General features: G+C 38.9%; 1 protein-coding gene across 1 annotated transcript; it reads left to right on the top strand.

The window, feature by feature from the left end:
- The first annotated feature begins 10,308 nt into the window (after positions 1 to 10,308).
- dap1b (death associated protein 1b) lies at positions 10,309 to 14,613 on the top strand. Its single transcript, XM_079463966.1, has 4 exons — positions 10,309 to 11,443; positions 12,562 to 12,643; positions 12,783 to 12,843; positions 12,998 to 14,613. Exons 1-4 carry the CDS (start codon positions 11,383 to 11,385, stop codon positions 13,112 to 13,114), a joined length of 321 nt encoding a protein of 106 aa, XP_079320092.1. The 5' UTR covers positions 10,309 to 11,382; the 3' UTR covers positions 13,115 to 14,613.

The following is a 14,613-nucleotide window of genomic DNA, read 5'->3' as shown; positions in this document are numbered from 1 at the left end:
AAGCCTCTTATCTTTCACAATTAGGCACGCAAAGCACACGTAAGATTTAGCTAATGGTCCCTGGGGTGTTGGATTCTATAGAAACCAACTGTTTCGAGCTTTATGATGAAGGCCTATATCTGGATAGCCTGCCCATTTATTTTTAATTTTAAGTCTTTTCAAACCTTTATGACTTTCTTCCGCAGAACACGAAAAGGAGATATTTTGAAGAAAGTGGGTAACCGAACAGCACCGGCCCCCATTCACTTGTATTGTATGTACACAAAACCGATGCAAGTGAATGGGGTCGAGTTAACAACATTCTTCGAAATATCCTTTTTTTGTGTTCTGTGTAAGAAAGAAAGGTCTTACGGGTTTGAAATGACAACAGGGTGAGTAAATGAAATTTTCGTATCTCGGTTTTAAATAGACATCTATGAGAATAAATGAAAAGGAAACATCCGCTCTCATCCGCGGAGAAACATCTGAGAATAAGTCGATGCTCAAATGAAACACAAAAGAGAACCCCATCAAATCGCCTGAGCTATGAAAGAGCGATGACATTTTTCTCTAACTTAGTTGTTTGTTGGTACATTCGGCTGAATATGTGTGGAAACAGCTGTGTTATAAGCAGGTCTCCAGCTGTCTCTGGATTCTACTACACTGTTCCACGGAGAGCTAAAGAGCTCATCCAAAAGCTCAACGCAGACATGTCTGATCCCTCAGCTCCAACACGAGCTAAATAAAGAAATCCCAAGTACACATGGCTCGTGGTCTCTCCGGAGCCCCAACATTGACTTTCTGCAAACACGCTGGCGGTTAAAAACCAGCAGAAGTTGTAACCATCCACTGTGTCTTCAGCTTCTCTGGTTTTTCTCTATAACCAACCGTAGGTTTGTTTTTTCTGAGGGTTTTTTCTATAAATAACTAGGCCTGTGAAGGAGAGACTTGCATCTTAATTCACTTGCCTCTCCGTTGTAAACAGCAATGGAAACCTGTTTGGATTGGACCACCAAACAGAAATGAAATAAGAGGAAAAGGTTTGATTTGGAAATAGCTATTGTGTTATTTCACAAGGCTGGTGTTTGACGCTGTGAGAGGCTCAGTGAGTTCCTGAGGCGGTGAGGTGTGCTCAGCCTGTCTTAAAGCACCCTCGCATCACAGACTGTCTCTCTGTGTAAAAACGCACGTCACAGGTCGAGCACATCTTCATCTGAGACTAGTCGAACTGCTTCGTCGTGTGACCAGAAAGTGATTTTCTGAATTCCCTGGTTAGTTCGCCCCAAAATAAAAGTTCTGTCATCATTTACTCACCTTCATGTTGTTGCTTTATACATTTCTTTGTTATGATGAACACAGAGAAAGATATTTGGAAGAAGGTTTATAACCAGACAGTTCTTGGACACCATTGATAGTACCATATAGTAGGAAAAATTGCTTTATACATTTCTTTGTTATGATGAACACAGAGAAAGATATTTTGAAGAATGTAGAAAAGCAAACAGTTCTGGGCCACGTTTGACTACCACTGTCCTTTTTCCTACTATGGTAGTCAGTGGGGTCCAAGATGTGTTTGGATACAAGCCTTCTTCCAAATATCTTTGTGTTCAACCAAACAAAGACATGTACACAGGTTTAGAACAACCAAAGAGTGAATATACATTTTTAAGTGAACCGTCCCTTTAAAGATTTTGATTTCTTAACAATTTTACTAATGATTTTTGTAGTTTGCTTAAATCTGGCATCATCAATTACATTTACATTGTTGCAGAAAACAGTGTAGAACAGACATATGTCATATAATCATGTAAGTAAACAAAAGTATTTTTAAGGGATGGTTCGGTCATCATTTATTCACCCACATGTCGTTCAGTGACACTCTTTCTGTGGAACACAAAAGCAGAAGTTTTAGGAAATGTCTCTGTGGTTTTGTGTCCATATTCAATTGAAGTTATTTGTTTGGTTATCAACATTCTTCAAAATATCTTCTTTTGTGTTCTGCAGAAACAAATACAGGTTTCGAATGATACAAAAGTGAGTTTAAGAACTTTCTTTTTTGGGTGACCCATCCTTTTAATGTAATTTCCAAATTAATTGTACAAAATAAAAACGTTTTCTTCACAGCCTGCGGCCGCTGATGCGGCGTCAGCTCTCGCCTCAAGTCATTGATCTGGACTTGGAGTGTGTAAACTGATCCTAGACCAGCAGTTACAGGCAGCAAATCACCTGTCAATATCTATATTCATGCACACACACATCATGATGACCAGATGGCAAGCAACACCAATGCTTAAAACCCTGATCCTGGATCAGACAAACATAGCGAACATTATATTACCGTCAGCATCTAAACGCATCTAAACTGATTTAATGCAAACAAACAACAAGCCATAAAAACAAATGTATGCTTTGAAAGGTCAAATGAATCTAACACCTGGAGAACTAAAAACATCAGGTCAAACATCAATATAACCACAAAGGAAGAATGCCAGGAACTATTTGTGTCCTGGTGGCAACATGATTTAGCTCTAAATGTACCTGTCAGTAGAATCACACCCTGTTACAAACACAACACAACACACAAATACTTGTGTTCAATGTCAATTTCATTTGCATGCTACTACAAGCCCAGTCTGAGAGTCTAAATCCATCTCAGGCCAATGCTTACAATTCAAAGGATCTTTATCATAAACTACAACAGCACTGAACACAACAAAGAAGATGTTACATCATTTCAGACTCTATGCGTTTGTTGGATAAAAATTAATGATAGAAATTCAAATGAATTCATGTGACAGTGATTTTTATGTTATTAACACACACGCTGCCATCTACTCCATGAGTTTAGTCTGCACGTCTCCCGAACTCATTTAAGATCTTAGACGATGAAAATGTCTCCGTGTAAAAGATGAGACCTAATTGCGGGTGAAGCTTTGATCATTTATAGAACTCGCAGCGAGAGATGTTGTAGATGTTTGAGAGAAATTGTCGATATGAACATGTGCTCCGCTGCAGGAAACAGACAGCTGTGATGCAGCGATGATGACTCAAGACTCAACACCCGCTACTCCTTTAGCATTTATTTCACTTCTGTTGCGCTCGTTTTCTTTATTTTTGCTTTTATTACAAAAACTAAATAATCGAGGTAAACGATTATTGTGCCGCATTCCATTTTGCAAGGATCCTCTCTTAGTATAAATCCACAGCACACACCTTTCCTTTACATTGGTTCAGTGGTGCTATTTCTTTACATTTACATTCAGTTAAATTCAGAGGTTAAAAGCAAAGTTTTTTTCATTTTCAATGTTGTTTTAAAGGTGAATGAGTAGTCGTGTTAAATAATCTGGATCTCAATATTGGCCAAAATAAGCGCGATTATGATTTGTGTCATAATCGAACAGCCCTATTTAATACTCCTCAAATCTATCAAACACTGGTTTAAAAGGCACACAAACATGCCCATGCTACACTGAATTTAAATGTAATGAAATTACTTAACAGAATGACTAATGTGACATGCTAGGAAAAAATGCTTAAAAACTTAAGTCTCCTAAAATTTCTAAATAGGAGAAATAAAAACAGAAACAAATACAAGGTGAAGAAATGAATGTGGACTAAAGAGATGAAATCATCTGTATTCTAGGAGAAATATTTCACTTCGTATTGAGCTCTTCAATAATATTCATTTTTGATGGCCGACTTGGCAAATCTGAGCACGGTTTGAGATATTGTCGACATCTCTTTTGAAACTCTAAACCAGACATTTTTCAGATTTCCGACGAATGACATTTGAGCATAACTTCACACTGGCTCTCCCTGATGTCTAGGCGATATTATTGAGATATTAAGAGATCTTTTGAGATAGAAAGGAACATTTTACATTTTGTAAAAATTGAGCGAATATTGATTACGAGACAGCAATAACTCATTGCATAAAACACATTGCGGTTGGACACAAACCGTGTTTGTCCTCATTACAAGCGAGGGCATATTTAAAGTTGTTTGGGTCGTGTTTTCTTTCCTCTGTTCACAATGGAATGTCACGCACCTGTCGATGCTGGCATCTGTCTCATTTGACTGGCTTCTTCATCTGTCTCATTTGACTGGCTTCTACCAAGAGACTTCGTGAATTTGCATTGAAATACCATTGAGTCTGGATTTACTGCTTTGGGTGTCAAAAGTAAAAGTTGTTACGCAATCTGTACGTGATTCTAATTGTGTTTTACAATCTGCATTCGGAAGTTTTTGCGACCCTATGAGAACAGACTTGTGACCCACTTTTGGGTTGCCGGCTACTAGTTAAGAACCTCTGTTAGATGGCACATACTTCATCTTATGAGTCTATAAGGCAAACCAGCAAAGATCAAGACAGTTATGCCGCAGACATTTACTAAGACCCCGGTGAGATCCACCTCTTCAGGGAGTAGCTATAATTTTCGGCCTACTTAGCATGATCCACAAGGACCAATCCGTTGATGTATGGATCTATATTTGGTTGTGTGCGTGGGAAGCAGAAACGATATAGAGGGCACATCTGCAGAGCTAACACTTCCAAGGAGACTTGAAAAAACAACACTTGAACTAAACACCTAAACCACAGTTTATAAAAAGTAGAGGGTTTAATATCCTCCATCTAAGAATAACTGTTTCTTAATAAAATCAAAAGTATCAATGTCTTCTCCGGGGGTATTACATATATATTAATGTTTTGTTTAGTCTATTTTTCAATAGGTACCTACACAAACATAAACAGCAAGTGATATATGCTTTCTGAGTTCGGTTTTGGGAAGAATTTAAGGAGGCTCTGCAAACACATTAAAAAATGTGAGTAAAGTTCCAGGACTTGAAAACAATACTACAAGAGAGGGTCAACAAATACTAAAGGGATAGTTCACCCAAAACTAAAAATGATGTCATCACCTTCATGTCCTTCAAAACCTGTGTATGACTTTTTCTTCTGTGGAACACAAAAGAAGATATTTTGAGAAATGTCTCAGTGGTTTTGTTCATTCAATGGAAGTCAATGGGGCCAATGTTGTTCGGTTCCCACAATTCTTTAAGATATCTTCTGTGTTCCGCACAAGAAATAAAATCATACAGAAAGTTTAGTATTCCGTCTCAATTAGTACACATCATACTCAACGGGGGCATTAATAACATATACTGTAAACATATTGAGGGTATTAAACATACAAACATACAAATATGACTTGTGGTCACTAATACAGTTATATTAAACTCAAAATGTGAAATATTCACTGGAATGAAATGTACGACACGTCTCCCAGATCATTTTCCATTTACACCTAAACACTGTCTTGGTCAGACTGACCTCAAGAGACCTGGGGTACTTACTATTTGACTTATGAAGATCTATGCGTTTCTATAGCTCAGTTTGGTAGAGCATCAGTTTAGCAGTGCAAATGTTGTGGGCTCGAATCCCAAATAAAATGAATGCCTTTAATGCTCGCTATGGATAAATAATGAATGTACATGCGTTGTGCTTGCATATCCCAGAATAAAAAGATAAGCAACTGTATGCGGATGCGTTTTAAACAGGTTTATTTCCTTTTCAATCCGTTCTTTTTAATTCTTTCATTGAATGACAAGGCTGTGTTAATAACTTGAAGCACGTTTATGTTGACTGGCTCAAATAACCCACTTCAGCATCTTTCGCGTGTTAACCCTACGCGCGCCGTTCTATGTTACACGCTGCATGACATTCTGCATCTACATTTGGCTTTACCCTTAAATTGACAGGATCTCCAAAACGCCTTTGCGCTCGTCGCCACAGATTATTTTAACCGAATAAATGCGTCGCTCAATGCCGCGACTCCGTGCGCGTCTTCCTTGCGATGCGCATGACCCCCGTCCTAAAATACGCATCCTTACGCATCACATTTACGCGTTTCTAAACACACCAGCCCTGTCATCATCACCCTACGCGTGTGAAAACTGAGGAAGGAGCGCCTCCGCGCACCAAGATCCATAAACGCCAAGTGGATTCCTCATTGTGCCAACGTGTGACGCGCGCCTACATGTAGACGCGCCAGCGATGGACGCTCCATCGGCACCTGGGCTGTGTCGTGCTCGCCTACCTGTGCGTTGGGAGAGTTGTCCAGGCGGAATAAATGTGGAGCGTCGCGGTTAGAGCGCGCAGCGGCGGTGATGATCCATAGTGAATGCGCTCCAGCTGCTTTCTCTCATTACAGACCGTTGCGCGCCTCCGCCGCTAGATGCTGCTGAGGATATGCGCGTCACAGCTGCTTCACATGGGGTCAAATTTACATCTTTATGCATTGACAGAGCATCCGAAACTACAGTGCATTCAATTCATACATGTGTGTTCCCTAGAATTCGAACCCATGCGCTTTGCGCAGCTTACCCATTGCTCTAGTAATGGGTTTATTAGCTGTGTTCGCTAAGGATGGGATAACTAGATCCCACTTATAGAGGCCTATACTGTAGAACCGAGACATACGGGTGGGACATTTTGATAAGCATACAACACGTCAGCAAGATTCGTGAGCAATTCAAATATTAGATATCAAGAAAGTACCACTCACATTTTCTTCCAATAATGAACATTCATCTGGTAATTAATCTTATTCAATTCAGGATATGATCGCATAAACAGAGCCAGACTGACATTACAAACATTTATTGTACATAATACCCTATTGCCACTACCTCACCTATTATTGCCACACCAAACTGGGTTAACTTGTTTTTTCCAGCAGTCATCACCAAAAAATGAAACAAGATGACAGCCAGACATATACATTTATATTTTGGTAAATACAAATGTTATACTGAAATAACTGAAATGTGCCAGACAGACTTCAGTAATCTAAACATTTGCTGTTCCACAGAGTGTGCTGCCCTCTTGTGGCTACAATAGATTCAGTGAAATATTATACGCATGCTTTCACATTGAAGAATAACAAATACTTTCTTCACAGCAGCACTAGTGTTGCCAATTTAGCAATTTTGTTAAACTTTTCAGACTGTCTGATTTTTATTTTTTATTTAGTTATTTAAAATATATATTTGTATTAGTTACTTTGTATCAGCACCTATTATACTATTCCTCTTTTATGACATATCGCTTATTGCTCCCTGAATTCTTTGTAGGTCGCTTTGGATAAAAGCTTCTGCTAAATGACTAAATGTACATTTTCCTACTTCTAGCAACTTTTGAAAAGTGACTCAAATGATAAAACCAAGAATTTTCTCTCAAATAAGGATCTTCTCTGTCACACACTCACTTACTCGTATGCTTTTGACTGCAAAAGTTTATAGACAGGTGTCCTGGAAGACCCCTTGCACTGCACATTTATTAGGTTTCCCTCATCGGACACATCCGACTGAGAGCTAGTCTCTCCTAATGAACGGATGAGTTGGATCAAGTGTGTCAGATGAGGGAGACAGTACTGGGAGTTTTAAAATAAACAGTATATTTAAAGATACATTAAGGTATAATAATGCTAAATAAGGCTAAATAACACTGCATGCTCTTTACACCCATTTCATCGACAATTTTCTATACTTAACACAATTCGCCTCAACAAATTTGTATGACTTGGATCAAGTAAGCCCTTTACAGCATATGTGGCAAATACTGTTTTGATTTTTAGATTGCCATGTAACATAAACCGCCTCACTTATTAAATGATGACATACTTTTCATGATCTTGTAAACATTGTTATGCAGCTACCATGATTTTCTTGAGTTGGCAAGAGTGCTAACACAAGCACCACCATTACTGTTGCTCATTCTTCGAGGTATGGATTTCTCAAAACGCTTAACCATAAGCAAGCCCATTAAACTTAAGAACGTAAAACAGATCTCATAAGATCTCAAGTGAGAGTTTTCTAAGTGCCCACATTTTCTTGAGCAAATGGAAAAATCTCAAGAAACGTTTCCTTCAGAGACATCACATCTCGAAAGATGATTGTCCTGTGTCAGCTAAATCTCTAAAATATTCATGAGCTCTAAAAGGAGAGCAAATTTTGTTGGATGGGGCAATTTTCTTTCCCATCAGCAACTGGAGCAGTGTTCATTCAGATGAGCCCCGATGACACTGAAAGATACTGTACAAGATCTGATCATGGCTGTCAGATCGAGTGAAGGTTTACAATAATCATAAAACTATACATAACTAATTTCATACAATAATTATAAGAATTGTATGTTTATATATATATATATATATATATATGTATCAGGCAGCTTAAAGAATCAATGTGTATGGCTGAGACCCTTCTTACCAATCCGGACATATTACTCCAAAATACTTCCTTTAATAAATGTGTTTTCTTCCTTTAATTTTGCAAGTCATCTGTCTTATATTTGGATCATGTTAGAGACTGCTCTCAAAGCTCATTGGCCAGACTGGCCAGGTGCCCACCAGTGATGGTGTCCGCCTGCTTTTAATGAGATCTCCTCCTGCCGCATGAATCCAGGAATGACAGAGATCCAGTATTCCATTAGAACAAATGCATCAACGGAGACACGGAGGTGGGTAGATGTTGTTGTTATTATTACCAAAACCTGTCATTACTCAGCTCAGTCAATGCAACGCACAGACTGTGAACTGGAGGATGGGTACCGTGCTCCATAAAGAAATGCCAGCCTGGAAAAGCAGTAAGATGCGGCCTGCTGCCACTCAAAGTGATGCTGGAATGTGTCAATCAAAGTTATAATGTCTGCAAGATATGTTTTTAGTGCACATTTCAAACCTGCTAGACATACTTAAGTGTCACTGTGATCATCCACAAGCTGACCTCATCTGTCAAAGTTACAGGTCCAGCACTCCATCCTTCTGTCCTTTATCATGGTGGTCTGACCGCCAACCAGATACAGTGATGAACAGCCACACATTGCAATACTATACCATTACCTCTCATCTATAATACATATCACAGTCATACGCATTATTTTATCCCCATCAGGACAAAAATATGTCCAACAAACATCTACTAAAATTCAACAGTGACAAACCCATGCTTTTGCCACAAGGTGGCGCTGCTTCACAGTCAGAAAGAACATTGAAAGACCATAAAAAAATTCTTAACAGACAGCTGGAAGAGGCCAACTGGTTTATTTAAATCAGTGGACCTCCAGTTTTGTGGACCCACAACGCTGCACTCCCTTATTTAACACATCTGCTCATTTACAGAGAGATCCAACCGACTTACAGTACATAACCTGCAGAACTGTGGGTCACCAGTGCCAGTAACTGAGAACAAAACCTTTTATATACATCAACGAGAAAGAAAGAAAGAAAGAAAGAAAGAAAGACCCCAATCTTCACACCTTTCTTACAAACGTTGTTGAAGAGAACTGTAACTGTAGGACTGATGTTATGTTAAGCATGTTAAAACAAAACTAACTTTGAAATGCTTTCTTATGTACCTGTGATGGAAGACATGAGAATGAAACAATGAAATAATCACACTGTTCCCAAAGTTGCACCACATCAAACTTCAAGCCGTAGTTTACAGACATTTCCGGAGGGCCTAAGGGTCATAACCAATTGTCAAACAGGGACGAATAAAACCACACTTGGTCAAATTCAGAAAGGCCGCTGGTACGAGAACATCAGAATCAGAAAGAGCTTTATTGCCATGCTTGCGCATACAAGGAATTTGTTTTAGTGACAGAAGTTTCCAGTACACAGAGACAACAACACACAGACAAAAAATAGGCAAATAAATAAGTGTATAAACAATTGTGCTAGAAATTATAATGGAATAGGATTGAGTAAGATGCAGGGATGCACTAGAATGGAGGGGTAACAAATAAATATAAGGATATTGCACATTTTTATTGCATAAGTGGGGAACATTTAACTGCTCATGAGGTAGATTGCCTGCATGGGGGAAGAAACTGTTATTGCGCCTGACTGTGCTGGTATTTGCGGCTCTGAAGCATTGGCCAAATGGCAAAAGTCCGAAGATGGGTTAACTTGGATGTGAGGCATCCAGAGTGATTTTCTGAGCCCTTTTCCTCACTCTATGCATACAGTTCTTGAAGGGTGGGCAGGGGAGTACCAATAATCCTTTCAGCAGTCCGAACCGTTCTCTGTAGTCTTGTGATGTCTGATTTTGTAGCTGAACCAAACCAGACAGTTATTGAAGTGCACAGTACAGACTCAACATCGGCTGATTCATAATTCCATTAATGGCTGGAATACACCACAAGACTTGAAAAATGTGAACAGATTTGTTTTAACTAGACATACAGTTGCAGACGTTTTGAAAGCTTTAGAGAGAAAACACTGATCAAATCTGCAGACTGGACTTGTCTTGAGTGTATTTGTGCCTTTAGGTGCGTTTTTTATTTTTTATTTTATTATTGCTTAAAACAATATACAAATAATAACAGTCAAAAACAGACAAGAATAAACAAAAAATCACATAGGGGGAATCATGTAACTTAAACATATTGATGAATTATGAAAGTTACATGACACTGAAAACAGGAAAAGAACTACAAACAGATAATGTTTTCAAGGCCTTTTTGTTCTCAGACAACTTAATTGAACTTAAGTTCTCTCAAAAATATGAAAAAATAGGTTTCACATTTAAATATTTAGATTTATGAATATGAAACTTTGCTAGTAACAAGATCAGATTAATTACATAAACATGACATCCTTCCAATACAACACACATTCATTATAGGTTTCTAGAAAAGAAATCTCCTTTACTGTATTGGTTAATACAAAGAGATGTGGAAGCATCCAAACTTTTTCCCAACAGCATTATTCCAGTTAGCGGTCACAGAGTAACAATGTTTTGCCGAAAAAGCGAACGGACTGATCTGTTGTTTATACAGGAGAAGCAAAGCACGATCGTTCGACTTGGTGTTGCGTGCAGACGCAAACCTAAACATATCGCGAGCATTCGCGATGCTTTGATGTAACAGGACGATCGGTCTGCGCAGGAAGTCCGACACAGCTCATCGGTTTGCTCACGCCCCGGAAATAACATGCTCTCTCCACTGAAACAAGTTCACATTTGTTTTGGTCCTGCAGCCTTTCTATAAACACGCCGACAGTTGTATTGCTGACCATTTAGAAAACTCTTATCTTACTATACAAGCATAGACCGTGGTTAAAGGACGATCGTCATCTTCATTTGTGTCAAACCTGCAAATCTTGCTTGTCATTTCTTGTCAACGTTGTATTGCAAAGCACATCAAACCTCCTCCTGTTGTACTGTTGGATATATTCGTGTGCATGCTGTGTGTCGATCGTAAAGGATACGAAAACAAACACACGCATCCTGCGTGACGTCACCGGGGTTGCAGCACTATAAAAGCACGCGAGTGGGCGCACTGGGTTGGCAAAGTATTTGTTGTTAAGACTGTTTAGGTGTTTCTGAAGAAATCAGACAATGGTGCAACTTTCCAAAACGGGAGCGAGGGACACGCTGAAGGCCGGACATCCTCCTGCAGGTCTGTTAGTTTGTAGCGTCGAATGATTCGATACTTTGTTTGACGGCGCGTTTAGTTGTTCGAGATTGTTCTTGTATTGTGCAACGCGTGTCGCGCGTCATATATTGTGCACGCTGTTATTTTCTGTCCGTGTATCGTGCGTGAGGGATGCAGGCTGAAATGGGTGTTTTGGAAAGCGTGATGCGTGTTAAACAAACACCGAGTCTTGTTTTGTGACTGCGGGATCGGAAGGATGTGAGTGCGCGTTCGTCACATTCACTTTCAATTTCTGCGTTCAGTGCGCAGGCAAAGTTGTTGGGTGAAGGAAACGTGCTGAATCTAAAGAGGTTCTTTTGCAAATTGCGTTATGTTTAAGGTATAAAGCACAAAGAAATTCCCTATGCATTTTATTTAATGGGGTTTAATGGCGTTCAGAACATCAGTGACATACAATTTTCATTTTAAATGGGAGCTACATTCTTTGTAATGTCTTATTTTTTCGTGCTCATTTTTATTATAAAGATCACGCATCTCATAATAAACCTTGAGTAACTAACGAATGCATGATTTCTACATGGTTTATATTGTTCTCCAAACTGATATTAGAAGGGGAAAGTTAAATCTGTCGTTATTAAAAAGCCAACTGTGTGAAATGATGGTGTTTTTGGGTGTCTCAACTTGACTGGTTAACACATGCGTACGCACGTCCCTTGCGAAAAGCTTTACCGTTGAGGCACATGACCACCAGTTCACACAATGTTCTGGCACTTGCACCTGGATGGAACTGTAAATGCTGAACACACCCCTTATTATCCTACACTTGGAGGGTTGCCATTGCAGATTTTATTAGGTCTGTTTAAACGGATGGCATTTTATTGAGCACATTTGCACACTTCCCCCTCTGGGCCCTGGGCAAACGCCCCGATAGTTCAGAACAACAGGCTAGAGCTGATGGAGATAGACATCTACAGGATTTAACTGAACTCATGACCTGGATTTGTATGACTTGATTTTCAAATCTCTTCATCTTGAATTGCCAGTAATGGATTTACTGTTTTTCCTTCCTATTTCAAGTTTTACCCCAAGCCTTTAGTATTTAACACCTTCAGTCCAATTGTGTTTATTTTGTGTGTGTTCAGTAAAAGCAGGAGGGATGCGAGTTGTAAAGAAGACTGCAGAGGACAATGTGGAGAAGGAGACAAAGAAAGTGGATAAACACAAGTATAGTAACACCATTTATTTAACAACTTAATCTCTTACAAGTAAAGCAGACACCTGTTGCTTGGTCGAAGCTTGTGAAATGTTTAAACTCAAGTTCTAGTACTTTTAATCGATTAACTTTGCTGACAATATATCTTAGGTCTGTGCCAACTTCCAGAATGCAACACTTGAGTCTTCTCCTGGCTGGTCCTCTTGAAAAGGTTTGTTGCAGTCTTCCCTTTATAGAATGTGTTGTCTCCGTTCAGAACTATATAGCAAATTATCTGAAATGTTAATTTGTTAGTTTTTGAGTGGAGACTTTTTATTAAACAATGTTCGTGTTATGACCTTTATTTTTTCTATTTACCTCTGCAGTTAGGCCACGACTTTCCAGAAACTCCGGTTTCTGTGCGGCACTGCAGAGTCAGACCGGGCGTGGAGAAGCCGCATGTTCCTCGCACTCATTGTATCCAACAGCCACGCAAGTTTTGAGCTCAAAGCTGCCTCCGCTGCTGAGCTTTTGAAGGGATGTGCTCAAAACGAAAAAATTTATTGTCTTATGTAACAATGTTGGTTGCACTTTTTGTAGCTTTGTAGCTTTGCAGCTTACTGCATAGGTTCTGCACTGGCGCTGCGTGTGGACTTTACGTTATATTAACCCAGTATATATTAAAGCTGGTGTTTGCTCTACTTGCATTTCATAAATGAATGTTCAGAAGCTTGACATTCCATTGTAGCATTAATAAATATCCATGGGACTTTCAAAGTTGTTGTTTTTGAAAAGGACTTTACTTTATCTCCTGTTGAAATGAGCAGTAAAGGGATTGAAGTACAAATTAAGTGGTGGTTGTATTTCCACGTCCTGATCGCTAGATGGCAGTGGAAACCAGTTTTCGGACAGTGGATTTTTACATGACGTCAATGACCCAAAAAGGTTCATTGTATGTTGGGCCCTTTAAGGATGCATGTTGTGCTGTAAAGGGACTTTTAAAAGGTTAGATTAAATAAGTGCTGTCAACCATGTCATGTGATTTATAACCTAATGAAAACAAAGTAATGCCTCAAAGAGAACAATTTGATGAGCTGTAGGCTACTGACTATGAGACCTTAAGGAGATAAAAATTATGCGCCTATGGCTTTGATTTAATTTGTAATACTAAAAAAACCCTGTTAAGGGTTTAACTTATTCAAGGGAAATGTAATTAAATTACAGTAACATTACTTTATAACTAGTTGCACCCAATACTGAATATAATTAGAGTAGAAAGACTTTACATGAAGCAATATTTTTATTACCTTCGCGTGATCTACATATCTACTGTACATGCATCGCGGGTCTCCTAGCACGGAATTTACCATATTGTTTCTACAGTGGCCCTAAATGGACAAACTGCTCTACAGAACACGTTTCGTAAATACATTATCGCCTTCAGCAAAGAAGCAGCTGATGCTAGGTTCACGCCAAATCAAATAAAGGGATTTGCCAGAGTAAATTACATACAAAGTTAATGCTTAGACGCAAACTGCAGTAGAGACGGGGGTACATTCACCGACGTTTAAGTTCTCGGTTCCCTGCTATGACCCCTGCCCCCAGGGTCCTATGAGGAGCAGTGCGGTAATTGATCAAATGCAATCATCTTTAGCTGCGTCTGAATTCACTCACTTATTCACTATATAGTGATTGATATATAGTCCACTATATGAAAAATAGAGAACCATTTCAGACACCGACATAATAAAACCTTCGTCTGAAAGTATTGTCGCAGGCATTTGTCATAACGCTTAAATTACACGCTTTATGGTGTGTTTTGTAAAATGGTAAAGTGGCTTTTTACATTGTCACGTTTATTATATTCGTTTTTAATAAAGAGAACAAAAATGTTTGCCACGTTTATTTACTATTATATTACGTTTAATAGAATTACTCAATCGATTTAAAATAAAACACTGATATACAGTATACATAACATTCATTTAATCTGTATATTCTC

The sequence above is a fragment of the Barbatula barbatula genome (genome assembly GCF_947034865.1).
Source record: "Barbatula barbatula genome assembly, chromosome: 9".
Taxonomy (NCBI): Eukaryota; Metazoa; Chordata; class Actinopteri; order Cypriniformes; family Nemacheilidae; genus Barbatula; species Barbatula barbatula.
This window is presented reverse-complemented; position numbering and strand designations above follow the sequence as displayed.

Coding starts and splice junctions, on each gene's coding strand:
- dap1b (XM_079463966.1), top strand. CDS start 11,383: ATGGTGCAACTTTCCAAAACGGGAGCGAGGGACACGCTGAAGGCCGGA. Junction 11,444..12,561: donor GGCCGGACATCCTCCTGCAG/GTCTGTTAGTTT, acceptor GTGTGTGTTCAG/TAAAAGCAGGAGGGATGCGA. Junction 12,644..12,782: donor AAGAAAGTGGATAAACACAA/GTATAGTAACAC, acceptor AATATATCTTAG/GTCTGTGCCAACTTCCAGAA.